The sequence below is a fragment of the Salminus brasiliensis genome, chromosome 14 (genome assembly GCF_030463535.1).
Source record: "Salminus brasiliensis chromosome 14, fSalBra1.hap2, whole genome shotgun sequence".
NCBI classification, from domain to species: Eukaryota; Metazoa; Chordata; class Actinopteri; order Characiformes; family Bryconidae; genus Salminus; species Salminus brasiliensis.
In genome coordinates, this window is record NC_132891.1 from 9,023,572 (window position 1) to 9,040,217 (window position 16,646).

General features: G+C 38.5%; 1 protein-coding gene across 3 annotated transcripts; it reads right to left on the reverse strand.

Annotated features, from left to right (window-relative positions):
* Positions 1 to 460: 460 nt before the first annotated feature.
* Positions 461 to 15,585, reverse strand: tmem201 (transmembrane protein 201). 3 transcript variants are annotated; one of them, XM_072697381.1, is made up of 11 exons: positions 15,395 to 15,585; positions 14,206 to 14,326; positions 13,904 to 14,098; positions 12,724 to 12,903; positions 11,315 to 11,682; positions 10,815 to 11,018; positions 7,537 to 7,751; positions 3,005 to 3,067; positions 2,480 to 2,698; positions 1,955 to 2,089; positions 461 to 1,797 (listed from the first exon to the last, which is right to left on the reverse strand). In XM_072697381.1, the coding sequence occupies exons 1-11, from the start codon at positions 15,502 to 15,504 to the stop codon at positions 1,700 to 1,702; spliced, it is 1,908 nt and encodes a 635-aa protein (XP_072553482.1). In that variant the 5' UTR covers positions 15,505 to 15,585; the 3' UTR covers positions 461 to 1,699. The 3 variants fall into 3 exon arrangements, with proteins under 3 accessions (XP_072553482.1, XP_072553481.1, XP_072553483.1); XM_072697380.1 differs by having other exon boundaries at positions 2,480 to 2,761; XM_072697382.1 differs by lacking the exons at positions 461 to 1,797; positions 1,955 to 2,089; positions 2,480 to 2,698; positions 3,005 to 3,067; positions 7,537 to 7,751 and having other exon boundaries at positions 8,197 to 11,018.
* Positions 15,586 to 16,646: the final 1,061 nt, after the last annotated feature.

The following is a 16,646-nucleotide window of genomic DNA, read 5'->3' on the forward strand; positions in this document are numbered from 1 at the left end:
TTCTCCTGGAATTTCCTGTTTTGGAGATATGAGGTTTATGACAGTGACGGTAATGTGTTGTTTTGTTGTTGTTGTTTTTTTTGTTTTTGTTTTTTACAGCATTTTATAGATAGACAAAGAGAAATTGTGAAGAGTCAAAATAAGTGGAAACACATGAAACTGACTGCAAGTAATTTGCCACATGCCACATGCTCACTGCAAATAATTTATCATACTATATAAACAGCATTACAGCAATTTGCCTGTAGAACTAATTATCCCACTATTTATCCTTATTTTATACGTAACAGACTTCTATCTGTATATTAAAAGAATAATACAAAATATAACAAATACATTTCAATTAATACATAGTGAACCTTACAACAGTAGTCCACCATTCTACAGTGTGTATTATATGCAAAGAGAATGCAAAATTAAGCCCAGAACCCAGAAACAAACATGCTTTATACACTGTACCTTTTTTCTGTGGGAATGTTTTATTTACATGGAGTGTATTTACATTTGTTTCTACCTGACCCCTGACTTGTCATTCATACTTGCCAGTGTTTTCACTATACATACCAATAAATACACATTCACAATTGACTAAATACACTGTACACACTTTGCAGGTTACGGCTTAAGGTCCTAGTTAAGACATTTTCTGTATACTGAGAAGCAGAACTGCATTGCATTGAAAACCAGAAAGAAAATGCTTGAATCTAAAGTACAGCTTCAGCATTATCTTTAAAAATATAAATTCTGCAGCAAAAACACACAGCACACATTTACTTTGTGACTCTGAGCCTGAATGTCTTTTCAACTAAGATAATTAGATCAAGTTGCTCATTAAGTATTTAAGAAATACTTAACATTTTCAGCTTAGTGTTTGCATTTCAACTGAAAGCAAATGTGTAAAATATGAACTAGAAAACAAAAACATTGATTAGTTTTGGTTTCTATAAACATATCTGTATCAAATGTGTGCATCTGTTTCATGGAAATAGAAGAACAGTCATAAAAGACACAAAACAATCTCAGAACACCTATAAATGGTGATTAACACCCTTGTACATCATTTACATCTTTCTACAAATTTGGTATTTGGCAATTAGCATGTTTATATTCTCACCAGGTACAAAATGTAAAGAACAAATTGGCTATAGTTACCAAAGTTCACAGGTACAGTCAGAATTACATGACATTATGACCTGAAGAGATGGCTGCAACTAATACCTTGGTCTTACCTTTACACCGGGACAATGCTGACAGCAGATAAGTATGAGCACAATCATACAGACAATAGCACCATGTAATTTCACATTATAACACTCCTCTTAAAGCCTTGCAATATTACACCTGATGGGAGATGTTTAAACGTCTTATTTTACAGCATACCATCACTCCATCAAGCATCTACATGAATGCTCAAGTAAGGTAGATCAGACAACACGATTCTCTTCAATTAAACAAAACATGTTCCTAAAATCTTAAAGAACAGACATCTGCAGTGTTTTAGGGCATGTTGGGATGGCTGCTTCTGTCTGTGTGCAGAAGTGGCATTTCATATCAGCTAATAAAGAGTTCACAAAACCTGACCAAACATGCCAAAAGATTAATTCTGTGGATCAAAAGACAAGCAGCAAAAATCCGCTACCAGTAGTGTTAATGCTCCTCAGGTCCAGAAACGGGAAGATTCTGATCCTAGAGCACCTCCTCATCTCCAGTTGTAATACAGATAAAATGAAATAAAGGTTAGGTTGGCAGTCAAGCTGGCAAACAGCAGACCTGGCCACAGAGACCGACCAACATGACCTGCAATCAGAACAGAACTTGGTGGATAAAACTGGACAACATGCACACAAAAGCATTTTACCATCTAATAAAGTGGCAAACAATGGTGGAGGACCAGATAATTGGTCCAAATGTTCTAAACATTGACAGGGTTTCTCCTACTACATGTGGTCCTCACCTTTCCAGTTAGATTTGCTGTCATTTTCATTCCCTGTTGTAGTGTCCACATGGCAGTTGGACGACCCTGAAGAGCTGCCCATTTTCTTTTCGTTATGCTCAAAAACACTTGCGTCATCAAATATCGAACCCAATTCTGAAAATAATTAACAAGATAAACTTAAGCCTATGTAAAAGTAACCTTGAGCAGCCATTCAAAAAAAATCTAAAGTTCCAACATTTTCCAACAAATAAATTAGTGTAGTCAAATCATTATTGATATTATTAATGTATATAGAAATAGTTTAGTTAAAATATATACATTGTAAATTTGTTATCATTGGCTTGGCGAACAAGTTTAAATATTTTAAAGTTTAAAGTTTATTTGCATAAAGTCATAGATTGTGTGTATGTGTGTGTGTGTGTGTGAGGGAAGGTATTCAAGTACCATGTTAAACAGGAACACTGGAAAAAGAATATTTATGTACTGTATTAAACAAGATATTGTATATAAATATATGTAAATAACAGTTGCAGTAATATTTACCATGATTTTGTGAGGGAAAGTGAGGAACATCTGGCATGAAAGCTCTGCTTGGGAGGTGGCTTGGTTCTGATACACAGGGTGGCGGTGGAGCCAGGTTCATAGACTCTGAAGGCGAAGAGAAAAGCTGAAGCTTCTGCCCGCTGATGTTCAGCCGCGCTGGGCTGATGAGAGGCCGACGCTGCCTGGCCGAGCTGGAGGTGGATGTGACTGAACCTGCCACTGAAGGGGTTGGGGAGGGGCCAGGGGAGGAAGGCCGACTTCCAGATTTCAGAGAGTAGTAATCTAAACATATATTGGGGGGGGGGATAATAATAATAATAATAATAATAATAATAATAATATATTTATATATAATATTATATATAATATATTTCACTGTTCATTAATGGTCACTTTAATATATGATAAAATGCATTTTATGTGGTCATTTAAACAAGTACTGCACATTTATTTACATGTATGTAAATACCTACAGCAAACATATTTCCATTTATTACAGCTTCACTGAGCATCACTGCTAGTTACCTGAAGGTGGAGAGTCTTTGCACTGTGAGGACGGCCTACTACCACTGAAGAGGAAGCCAGAATCTATGAGCACAGAAAGGAAAAACTGCAAGTGTGAGTCCTCTCAGATGAATATAAGTCAGAGTCAAAATCGTTTTGTACATAACAAGGGACTTGTTGGACATGTTTACCAGGACTTTTATGGCCAGTATGTGTGTCCAGGTAAAACACTGTTTAGGGGCTGTACTCTTAAAATGAATACTGCTACAAAGGGTTCTTTGAGTGATGCCATAGAAGAACCAATTTTGGTTCAATAAAGAAGCAAGTTTGTGAATACACACACAAACAAAATATATGATCTTTATTATCTTTATTACAGCATCGCTCAAATTACTCTGTAGTACCTTTGTTTTTTAAAAGTGTAAATGTAGAAAGCATAAAGTCCTTAGACTACAAGCAAAACTATCCCTATAACATCGCAGGTTTTGGGCATCCCATCAGCCTAACAGTATAATGGTGTGGATGATTCTTACTATGTTTATTTTTCAAAGTTCTGGTCATTTTAGGGAGGAGAATACTTCGGTTTGGATTGCTCTGAATGGAGCTATTGTTTCCCTGCTTTGCTGTAAAAGCCTAGTATTTTATGAAACAGTGTCAGCTGGAATTCTGGTGTGTCAGTGAAAAAGGCTGCTTCTTAATGGGTCAGCACAGCTGCATAAAGAGTGCGAAAGTAATCCCCTCCAACACCTGGAGGGCTCCAAGCCAACACCAGAGCATTAGGACTTCTAGGGTGGTTCCTAAGTACAGTAGAACAATGGCCTAAACAGTTCTGTAAAGCTTGAAGAGAGAAAAACAAAACAAAGGGACAAAAATAAAAGACCCAAATACGTTTGGAATATCTGCAATGCAATTAGCATTGGGTAGCGCCAGCTGTTTAGGAGTCTCAGGAACCTGCTGAACTCATTCCAGAAATATCTTTCTCCACTCAAACAGGTGCTGACAGTACCCCAACTATATCAGTCAATATCACTGCAGACGGCGCATAGGTGGACGATGAAAGAAAACTCTCAAGACTTGTTAAAAATTGTGTATTATAAAAAAAACATGGCCTTCTGACGAGAGATGAGTGATTCAGAAATGTTTAGTCAGTGTGTAGCTGATCTTGCAGAAAGCTAATGGAGTTTGGCCAAGCTAGGCGTCAGCCAGACAGAGGTCTCAGATCTTATACGTATTACAATATGGAGTAATAAACAGAGCAAGTGTATATTCAGCACAGTGACTAGTCAAACTTTTTTTTTTTTTTTTTTTTTTTTTTTAAAGAGGTCTTAAAGTTTTAAACTGAATTCTGAGGTACATCCTGAATCCATCATTTATTCCCAGACACCATGACCGAGTTGATGTATTACTGATTTCTTTTTGTCAATCATTTTGGTTGACGTTTCAATATGCATGTACACACTGCACTATATTTGTCTAATTAAACAGAGGTCAGTGAAATTGTCAACATTAAATAAATTCCAAATATATTCGAAGAAAAAAAAACGAACAAAAACGTTTATATTCCTTCCATAATTTTGGATGTTAATTAAATGCATGACTAAAACCAGAAAATGCATGACTAGTGTTTTCTTTTACATTTTTTGTTTTAAATTATGATAAACATATATCTAAAATGTACATAAAATGTGATAAACAAATGTGACAAACATTTGTGAAATAATTTCAAATCCAAAAGGTGAGAAATAACAGAGTAAAATGAGCATCTAAGGTTTCTGGGAGGTATGTGCACATTTATATTAATAGTATGTACCATGTAGTTCTCTGAGTGACAGCATGCAAATAGGTGCATACAGGTGCAAATACACGTACCTTTATAACCCCTAGTTTGTTTTGTAATCACAGGATCAGACATGACTAAATTGGGGAATACCATGTGAAATAGAAGAAAGCACCACAAAAAGGTATAAAATGCACTGCAACAGCCTGTTCAGTCATAATATTTTAGACTGTTCCTCTTCATACAATAAAAACTGCCAATTGCTTTAACTGATACCTGCAACTAGTATTTGAATAATTAACCACTCCATTTAAATGCATTAATTTCAACAGAAATAATTCAAAAATATTGACCTTTACTAGACACTTCTATTATCATCATTTTTCAAACCCTTATTCCACCTTTGTTTTAACTCAAACGCTGCCACCCAACTAACCACACCACTATTAGAGACTGCACAAACGGTGGCCCGTCAGATTTTGAATTAAAAGCGCTATTCAGTGTGACAAAAGGCAGCAAGTGGCTCCTCTAACACACCTGCTGGGCCTGATTACAGGAGAGGGTAGTTTGCCATGGTCTCATCTGAGGATCCCAACATGAAACAAACCATACTCCATCAGCCAAGGCATAACAGTCATTTCAATACCACTCCCTAAGACTGGTCCTGTCCCTGGCTTTTAATGGCTTTGAGCAGCCAGAGTGTGCTGCAGAGCTTTTCTGCTTTCCTGCTTTACTACTGAAACACACTGAACACTGAAACTAAGTCAACCACTGAAACAGAACAGAAAACCAGAATGTCGACAAATGCAGCAGTGCAGTTCACCCATGAATCACAGCAGAGTGCATTCATGCTTAAATGAAGAGACATACAGGAGTTGAGGGCGCAATCTTTTTTTTTCACAACAAATACAACAAAAAGGTAGCTTCCTGTAACCCACAAGCCATTCCATTACTGCTGGGGAAAACCCCTATATCATGCAGGTAACACAAGAGAGACCTTTCTGCTCACCCTGTCTCTTTGACAGATCGTAAAATTCCACTGGTAGGTGCGGCAACACCTGAAGTGACGACTGAGGCAGGTTCACTGTTCTGTTCATACGATCACTGACCCATAAATGTTCCCATCATCTCCTCACAAGTTCTGCATGACAGCACATGAGGCTGCTCCTCTCGCAACTTGGGCCAAAGCCCAAGGCCTATATAAAGAACATGGTACAAAACCCTGCTGATTGACCACTTCTTCTCCTAATTCATGGAAAGGTCTCACACAATAGGCCTCTCAGACGTACCAGTCAACAAGACCATCAGTAAGTAAAACAAGCACCACTCTGGGCTGGACTGTCTTAAATGTAGTGCTTAACTTTAGTGCTTATATTATTTTTTTTGTCAATATTAATAGACATATCTGCAGATAAGGACATAAACATTTATATATTACAGAACATGGAACTATATCAACCTGTTTAAGATCATGGAGAACTTTAATATTTACTTTTGTTGAGTTATAAATGAATTGCCAATTGATTTAATTTAAAGAAAACGAAAAACATTGTGAGACATAGGTTTAACATTAGTGGATATTTTAAACCAATATTGTTATTGTATTTACTACTTTAGTTTCAAAAGAACAGAATATTTGAGCGATTCTGTGCTATATGTTTGCATTTTATGTATTTCACAGCATTTGTAATCCAGGAGAAGTAAATATTAAACGTTATCCATAATCTTAAACCAGATTGATTCAGTCCAAAAGTTCTGCATTTAATAAATGTTTGTCTCTCCGTATGGGCACATGTGTTAAAAAAAAAGAAAGAAAATGAATTCTGCATCAGCACAGAAATACCATGCCTAATGCCAGTTGTGGGCTGCTAGAGGGGTATTGAGCTGTGGAGAAGGAACCATGTTCTCTGGAATGAGGGGAGTTTGGGATTATCATCAAACATGCTGACCTCACTAACTCTTCAGTTCTTAGATCAAATCCTAACAGCAATGCTTTAAAATCTGGTAGAAAGCCTTCCCTGGAGAGTAGACTTACCAACAATCAATAAATTTTAAATCAAATGAATGTGTTTAACTAGAATGTGTCCCAATACGTTTGTCCACTAGTGTACATTCTATAAAGCCCTTACAAAAATGGGGGTGTAATGATACTTAAATATTCTCACAATACTTTTAACACATTAATACAAACAAAAACAATACTTGCAGTTACCCTATAATGAGCGGCAATGCAAAGCTAAAAAGACACTAACTTTGGATATACCTTTTTCAAGGAAAGGGGAAAACAGTTTAGTTTATTTTAGTAAATGTTTACTCACCCAAATGCAGTTGATCAGCCATTACATGTCTGGTACCTAAAATGTGCTTCTTTACTTTAAAATATGAGATGTTAGGCTGAAGCTGCTAACCAACAATGGACTTTTTATTAAAAAGACATGTAAGCCAACCCTGAAACGGCTGCCCCACCATTCGGTTATGTGAATTCGGTCTGTATTGCATACAGAAAACAAATAAATTGGATGCATTTTGAGTGGAGTGGAGATGTCCTTGGTTACAGTTACAGAGGAGATTGGCAAGTGTTTGTTAGCAACATCCAATTAAAAAAAAAAAAAAAAAAAAAAAAAAAAAAAAAAAGCTAATTTCAGATACCAAACATGTCTTGACTGATCTACTGCATCTGGAGTAATTGACAGTGGTGTAAAAGGTAGTTATGTAAAAAATGTAAAAGACAAGTGGATTTTTAGGGAAAAGAAAAAAAGAGCAATGGCACTCTCACCTGTTCGGGCAAGAGAGGGGATGGTGCCCAGAGAGAGGGCTCTGTTGAGACGGCCCGGCAGGGAGGAAGGGGAAGCTTTGCGGGCTTTGTGGCTGTGTTGGTGGGCGAGAAGCTGTGGCAGGTTTGGGGGAGGTGTAGGGATGAAAGAGGAGGATCCAGACAGCAAGGAAGCCTGACCACTGTAGCAGATTCCAACAGAACTGCCGGACAGATACCTAAAACAGACGAAGACATGAGGAGTCCGTTCCAGACCTCTGCAGCTCCTTACCTCAGACTGTCGCTTTCTGTTTATACTCTTAAAGGTCAAAGACAAAAAATAAAATTGCATTATGTACAACTTGAGCAGAGAGGATAAAGACAACTGGTTTATAACACGCTCAGTTCCGGTCATTTTACACAAGCCTTTTGTAGGAGAAAATCTACTGTAAATATACATTGAATTCTTTGACAGTGATCTTCAATAGTGAGACTCCACAATCTCTATGGCAGGCCACCTTAGATGCCACCTTGAACGTTCTAACTTCCACACAATGATCCAATCCTTGTTCCATATTATATTCGAGGAGAACTTGCTGATAGGTTGTCTTAATTGGTACAAAAAAATATTCAGGCATGTTCAAAGAAGATCTAAAGACAAAGGCGTATACACAACTCCCATTTTACAGTGCTTTATTTGCAATATCAGTGAAACGTACAAGAGCATTGTTTAAAAAGCACAAAAACAAGGTTTATTCCATCATGCTTCTTTGCTTATAACACACATCAGCCCAAAACATGATTGGAAATCAATAATAATAAAAAGAGTAAGCGTTCATTAGGACGGCTAGTTTTTACCTTGACAATCATTTCTTTTACTTCACTTCATACAAAAACCAAACAATTCAGCATCAGTGCCGGCATGTGTTTTACATCTTCTTTTAAAGCTTATTCGCACTAAATGTTTATTTCAGATACATTAAAACCAGTTTAATGGAATGGTGAATAAAACTGCCATGTTTAATTATAAAATGAATGGAAATGTTCAGGTTGCATGACGACCAAATCAAATCTTTGGTTAATTATCCTGACTACATAATTCATTTTACTGAAACTACATCAACAATAACCAACCAGATCTAAGTGCAATTACAATGTTTACTTGAACTGCAGCTACAAATGTATGCTGGCACAAAGAAATATAAAATACCTCCCAAGGAACAGAAAAACCAAACAATACTTGGTACCAAAAGCAAATGAACTAGTCACATGTAAATGCATCACATTTGTAAGCAAGTCAAACATGCCATTATGCTGGTAAAGGCCTGCTGTATTTCAAGTCATCTAATTACAAGGAAAGGGATGGAGTAAACCTTTTGTGAACAAGAGCTTTAAAACTCCTTACAAACCTTTTAAGTTTAATGGCAGGAATGACAAGAACAGTTTTAATGTTACAGTAACCTAAAAGCTTGCTGTGTTTGAGAAATGTGTAGCAGTTAGGTTTTGAATTTAATGAGCGACAGTTTTAGAAAGCTCTTTCTCACAAAGGCTGTATAAAGTGACAATCTACAAAAAATATGCTGACAGAGAAAGTCTGTGTCAATAACACTGTAGTTACTATCAAAACATTAACAAGACCAAAAAACAATATAAAGTCCAATAAGTAATTCATATTGATTCAAATTCAAAGATACACCTGTGTAGTGATTAGACGGGACTTATTAAAGCACATAGCAATATTCAATACTGGGAGCAAACATCATCCCAGTCCCTACAATAAAGATAAATAAAGCAAATAAAATTTGCTTACTTATTGGACCTTTAACTTCACAGCAACATACTACAAACGCTCAAATGTAGTTATTTGAGAGCTACATTAATGTAGAGGCTACAAAAATCTACAGTTCTACAGATGTACTTTCCCAGCTACAGTTTCACACTCACTTTTGCAGTCAGCACAAATACATTAAAATACTTAATGTGATTAAATATGTTCCTCCTAAAAAGGCAATTGTACTCACTTGTGATTCTACTTGTATAAAATTCATAAACATTTAAATACCATCATGTTATCCATCTCTTTAAAAATAGCATTACAGTAACTTGATCAGCATTATCACTCAAGATAAATAATAAAAACACTGGCTTATATTATAGAGGTTAAAAAAAGGTGAACCGATAATGCAAGCAGGAATGGACAGATCATTTTATGTCATGTTACCAGAATCATCTTATCCATGCCATCCAAACCACCTGAGCAACATTGGTACTTTCAAAATCAAAATAGGCCATTCTTAAAGTAACCCACCTATTTGAAATAAACAGACCTTCATGAGAGATAAATAAGTGCATCAGTCCTAGTGACTTTGAATGTGAATTATTTTGTTTGTGAAGCTTCAGGTGTCCTATGAAATGGAAATCTATCTAGTTAAACACACTAAATGTAGTGTGATATAGTGTAGAGTGATGTGGAAATCACGGAGTCAAGCTTGGGTTCTTGTGGCAGGAGGTGTACCCCCATTAGAACTGTAGCAAAAATTTAACTTTGGTACCAAATGGATCAAAGCAACTCCAATTTTAAGTGGAGGTCAACTAGAGGTTAGGCAACAACGTCATGGAATATTCACAGCTAGCAAAATGCTATATTTAGTTAGTAACAGATGCAAATTTGTTGTAAAACCCTTCCTGCACAGTTAGGTTGGACATTTCAGATCTTTGAATTTCAGATTCCAACTAAAATATGCCTTTTATTATATAGCATATTTTATTGTTTTACTTTACTGTTCAGCATATTTTAAACTTTCATATTTTACTGGTATACAGTATTTACTCTGCAAATGAATAATATAACAATACATTAGTGTTGGTCATAGGACTAGTAGTAGCTTTAATTGCAGTAATAGGAGTGCAAGCAGTAGTAGTAGTGTATCATGTGTCAAAGCAATATCTGCAGTCTCAAGTCTTTCTTCAGCATTAGTCACCTCTATGTCTTCTGTTAAGATCTAGAGTTACATCTTCCCAACACTCACAGAAATCCAGATCCCAAAACCATCACCACATTACATGAGTGAGAATCCTGTCTCCACTGTTTCTATGACTGGCATTTCTTAAAACAACACTCAAAATAATGACAGTCACAGGAAAAAAGGAAATTCTGATGGCAAATGAATAGCAGGTTTGTCAGTGGAAGGGAGAAGAGAAAGACAGTAAAATGAAACAAATATCACACATGAATGAGGAGAAACTCTGTGACCTGCTCAACTGTTAAAATGGTTTTTAAGGATCACTGTTCAAATTCTGACCTGCGGCCTCTGGTTCTTCTTGGACTCGCGGGCTTCCGTGTCGCCACAGCAGCAGCGAATCCAACCAAGCAGCACACGGAGGTGGCACTGAACTTGATCCTGTCTAGCCAATCGGGGGTGTCGGTCTTGAGGTAGCACTCAACCATGTACAGGCATAACACCAGGAGCCAAAGGAAGGAGGCGACTGCGTCAATCCTCCTCAGCCTTCAAGAAAATAACATAGCAATACATGAAACTGTGACAGTAACAGTGATCTACATGTCTCTATTATATTGTCGCTGTTATGCAAAAACCAAAATGGCAACTTTTCAGAAGAAGGAAAAGTCTTTTTAGAGCATTTCTATTGGTCCATTCATCACAAAATACACACAAAAAACTGCCAGGTTCACGTTGTCAGACACATACAAGGATTTGTCTAGCAGTGACGATACATGACCCTAGAATCATTGTGCACCCCTATAAAAGAAATGCATCGTGATAAAAAAGCAAATGCATTTTACCTGACCGGCCCTGCCATTAAGACACCAGTTATGCAAGTCAACAGGCCCACAGAAGCAACGGCCATCTGGTGGTTGCTTCCAGACTTCCAGATCAGCTTGACATTCTTTACAGCCTCCTCTGGAAGAAGGCCCATCAGATCGTTCCACATTTGCACAGTTTTGGTGCTGCTGTTGGCCTTGGAGTCAGTTTCATTTTGCAGGGCATGCTTGGGTGGGGCGACACCTCCGCTCAGAGTTTGAGAGCTGTTGGGCTGAGAGGATAAATCCCCTGATCCATAAATGGCCACTGCGACCAGAAAAGCACAGGCGAGGAAGGCCAGGGTTCGGAGAGCTACCAACCAGGCAGGTGTGGAAAGAGAGTAGTTGCTCTGTACAAGATAAAAATGAAGCTGATTAGTAGGCATGTACATGGCCAAAATGCTCGAAGCTGGTACGGCAAGTCTGAAACTACAAGGAAGAGCAGCAGCATAGCACCTGACAGAAACCGAGCAAGAAGAAACAGGTCCTTCAGTATATCTTTACATCACAAACTCTCATTTATCTATGCTAAAAATGAAGTGTGGCAACTAGGTAAAATATGTCTAACTACAGAGGTGAAACGGGGAACTTGTCCAGTGTCAGTAACATAAGGCAAAAGCAGTGTATTGCAGAGGCATTAATCATTTTATTCTGAATGTTTTGTAGAAAGACATTTAAGGCTACATCTAGCAAGAAACAAATATCTGAGTACTTGAAACAGAAGAGACTTTATCCAAAACTGAAAACTACTGGATGCTGAATAATGATATAAATGTGTTGGTCGTAGTGAAATCACAAAAACAATAAAATAAAAATAGAGTCTCTCCCAAATCAACTATGTAATGCAAACTGATGTAAGGGAGGACTAGGTAAAAGCAAAAAAGTGAGGAAAATCTGCTTTTCATGACGTGAGCCCTTTAAAAGACTGAGGCTACATTCACTGTGAAACACTGACCCTACCTGTTCGTTCTGGGTAGAGACACCAAGGACTTTGTTCTCTTTTTCATTTTCCCCCTTAATTAATCACCTGCTACGCAGCTTCCTTGTCACATGATTTCTGCCAGTCTCGGAGAATAAGAGCTAACACTTCTTTAGCCAACATAGGCAAACACAACTACGTTTTTAAGCTGCTGGCTCAGTGATAGTGTCACATTAGCAGGCTTTGCAAGGGAGTGTCAATTGCCCAGCTTGTGTGCACGTGACCTAACAAATACCTGCGACTGGTTAGCATTGCTCTGTACCAGCAGTGAAAGGACTAAACTTAGAAAGTCAGGAGAATGGACACGGCTGTGACATCGGCAGAACATTTAAACATCTCTGAATTATCTAGGCACTGCTAATTTGTCAAGTTGCCAACTGAGTACACTACAGATCTAGTACACTTTAATCACCTTAATGAAGGCTTTGTCTGCATCACGACTGCGCCGGAGTTGGTGATTGAAGAGCAGAGCCCTCAGCTGTCGGTTCTGGTGCTTGATGTAGTACTCCACTGCAGTCTGACAAGGCCTGCACAACTTGTAAGTCTGCTCAAGGTGATGTTTGTAGACCTCAATTTCTTCATCATAGTTGTCCTGCAGAAGCAATAAAATTATACAAATCAGGAAAGGGATTTAAAAAGATCTCAGAACAATTATGTATCACCATCTGCAAAATAATTTACAAGTAAAACAACTGCCAACATGGCCAGGTTAGACCATCTTGGCAAGTTCAAACCTAGAGCAGACCCACCACATGTGCAAAGAAGTCTCCAACAATCCTAAAATGTCATCATAGGACCTACAGGCAGCTGATGCCACATCTGATGTCAAAGCACATGCCTCTACCAACATAGAGATAAAGTGATTTTTATAGGAGATGTGCAAGGAGGATGCCCTCACGGTGAAAAAAAACATCAGGGCAAGACTAACATTAGCCAGAGAAGACCTAATCCAAGGCCTGGGCTGCGTTCAACCCGACAAAACATAGTAAAATACATATTTAAACTGAATCAGTTGTCCTTTTAATACTCTGTTGCATACACTAAGCAGCAGCACCTGCATTTGTAGAGGACTTTACTAGAACCCACTGTGTGCTCTGCATCTTGCTGCCATTTGGACAACAATTTCAGCGAAACATGTCATTCAACCCGGAAACCGCAGCAAAGCAGTGCACACCGTTTTGATATCAGACATGCCCCAGGAGATCCTGAACAATGTGCTTTAGACATATAAACCTCCAGTCTCGCCCTGATGTCAGATTCAATAACGGAAGAGTTTGATACCCTTAGACGTATAACGTCCACATAACGGTTTGGTGAATATGACTCATATAAACAAAACCAAAAAAAGGTTTGTTTTTCCAGAGAGTCACTCACTCTTAAAGATTAACCTTCTTAAAGATTCTTATCAAGAGTTAGGACTTCAACACTGCAGCCAACATGTACAGGCAACAGGACACACTTCAGGAAAAACAACTTTGTAGTTCAACAATCTGTCAGCAGAGCCAACGTTAAAGAAAAGTTTAACTTTGGACTTGAGAACGGCTCAGGACTCATGTTAACTGAGAGGTGGTCAGTTCAGCATTAAAACCTACTTCCTCCCTGGGAGTGAATGAAGCCAACTGTTTAATCTTCAGCGTCTGGTTAGTGTTGCACTTCTTGCAGAGCAGCATCTGGCAGTTGACCCACTGCAGAGTCTTGGGCGCCTCCGACACAGGAACACCAGCTGACACTCCATGGTTAAGATGCTCCATGTATTGCGCCGGTATCGGTTTGTTATAGTCACCATTCTATAACGATAGGACAAAACAAACGCACAAATGCACAAATCAGGATTGCATTTTGAACTTAAATGAATTAAATTACACTTATCTGTAATTCTAAAATAAGGCAATACCTCCTGGAAGCCATTGTACTGCTCACAGTATGGGCAGTCCCAGCAGTTCCGGTTTCCATATGGCACTTCTGTGTCTTGATTGCAGAACCAGCAATTCACATTAACATGAGTGGGTTTCTTCCTACAGAACAGACAGAAAAAACAACAACATATTGATCAGGGTTTTTTTTTGTGAATATTAATGAACTAAGCAGGGTAGTAGCCTAACCCGTTTGTAGTTCTATGGTACAGTAAAAAGGTAAAGTGACTAGACCATTCATCGGTCATAACCAGCTTTGAGTGTAATTATAAGTAATCATCATAGTAAGTAACACTGTACTAAATATAATCACCTAATTCCCTTGAAAAGCTATGGCACCACTTACGTATTTAGGTGGAAAAGGTATTTAGAGACATGAACTGATTACTTAATTTAAAAAATTGCTTCCTCAGTTTAGGTAGATTATTTATTAAATCCAGCCATGTTTTCTTTAGGGGATCTGTAAAAAGCAAAAGAAACTGCTGCAATGTTGCAAAATCGACCATCCCATTTCATTTAATTGCACACACCAATAGATCTCTGCAGCTAAACAGTTAACACTACCCCTACTGCCTAGGGGTGGTGCATTTGACAGGGACCAGGGACTGACCCAGGATTGTGCAAAATCTAGCCAAGCTCTCCTCCGTTTAAACCAGGAGCTGGGCGGTCAGGCAGGTTCCTCAGGACATACAGCTACATGCAGACAGTCCGTTTGTTATGCTGTCGTATAAAAACGACAAGCTACAGAAAGCCATCACTCATGCATGTATAGCTAGCTAGCTAGCTGATCTGGGAAGGCTAGGCTAAATGTGGCTTCTTACTGCAATGGTCCGTTCCACCTTAAATCGTGCGGTGGCTCCATTCAGGAGCCTCCGCGTGCGCCTCAACTCAAGCGCAGCAGCGCTGAGAATTAAAGGTGGAACGGAAAGATCCTACAGGCAGCGGTCGGGTAAGAAGCTTAGGCTACAAATCTCCAGCGTTAGTCAGGCTCGCCATTTAGTCTTTAGCTGATAGACAGTTTACGAAGCTTCGCCTCCTGCCCGAAAAACTACAACTGAGCAGCTCGTTTAGAAAGAGGAGAACTTTTTCAGTTGTAGCCTTCGTTAGCTAGCTAGCAGCTACCAGGCTAGCTCCGTGATAACGGAGGCCCGGCTAGCGGAGATCCGATACCTGTTCGCTAATTTGTACACCAGAGCGCCTCCTGTAACAACAGCCGTCGCACCGGCCCCGGCGTACAGGAGCTGTGGGTTCTGCAGTATGAGCTGGTTTATGAGCTCCATTGAAGAGTTTGCAGGTTTTGCGTTTAGAGGTTTTTAATTTTCGTTAGCAACACATCTGGTGTGTGCACGCGGTACCACAAGCGCGCGTCAATCAACAATAATGGGCGGGTTGGCGGGAGGAGTGGAGCGAGTGTCAAAATAAAAGTCCCCACCGGCCTCCGTGTCATTCAAACTACACAACAGGAGAGGGAGTGCTTTACCACCCATGCAACGTATGGTTAAAAAATATGTTTAGACCGTTAATAATTAGTAAATCGTTCCCTCGATTTAATGAGGCAACAGACTTTAAATTAAGTGAACGATTTTTAAATGATCGTAAATAGGTTTTCTACGTAAGCCCACAGTATCGTTGGTAAATAGTTGAGATGCTGTCCACACTGAAACTTAACAAATAAAGCAAAAATGATTGACTACCAAAATGACTTAATATATTCTATTTATATGTATATTTATTTAAATGATAAATATTGATAGTATAGTGTGAATATATTAATATGTATATTTGTAAAAGTGTATTGGAATAATTCTGTTTCAGCTAAAATAAAGCCCATGTGGTGGAGTGCCAACAAGAAAAAGCTGCTTGGGTGCCCTCCAGAGAAACTGGCAAGTGAGACATGTGTCTCCATGCTTTGACACTGCCCAAAAGGATCCAGGCACCACTTCTAATAATTGAATTTGATTACTGTAGGGCACCCATTGCAGCCAGACAGGTGGGAAATATTGCACACACACAGAGCTTGTAGAACCTGGAGGTCTTGAGATAAAGAATCATTTAGGACTGGACTGTGGAGAAGTATTCTCTGGAGTGGTGGAGCTTCGATTGTAATCCAGAAATAATCCATCATCAGTACCTGACCTTACCAACGATCCTGTTGCTCAGTGCAATCAAATAAACAACATCTATTGTAAAGCCTTCCCAGAAGAATAGAGGGAAAGTACAGTGCCTTCCATAATTATTGGCACCCCTGGTTAAGATGTGTTCTTTAGCTTCTAATAAATTAATTTTTTTTTTCTAAATAATATAGGACCACGATGGGAAAAAGATTAAAATCCAACCTTTAACTCAAGTGAATTTATTCAGTAGGAAAAAATCCCACATTAAGAAATAATTGTTTAACATCAAATCATGTGTGCCACAATTA

Coding starts and splice junctions, on each gene's coding strand:
- tmem201 (XM_072697380.1), bottom strand. CDS start 15,504: ATGGAGCTCATAAACCAGCTCATACTGCAGAACCCACAGCTCCTGTAC. Junction 11,683..12,723: donor CAGACAAAGCCTTCATTAAG/GTGATTAAAGTG, acceptor TATCTTGTACAG/AGCAACTACTCTCTTTCCAC. Junction 2,090..2,479: donor CTTTCCCTCACAAAATCATG/GTAAATATTACT, acceptor AATTATTTTCAG/AATTGGGTTCGATATTTGAT.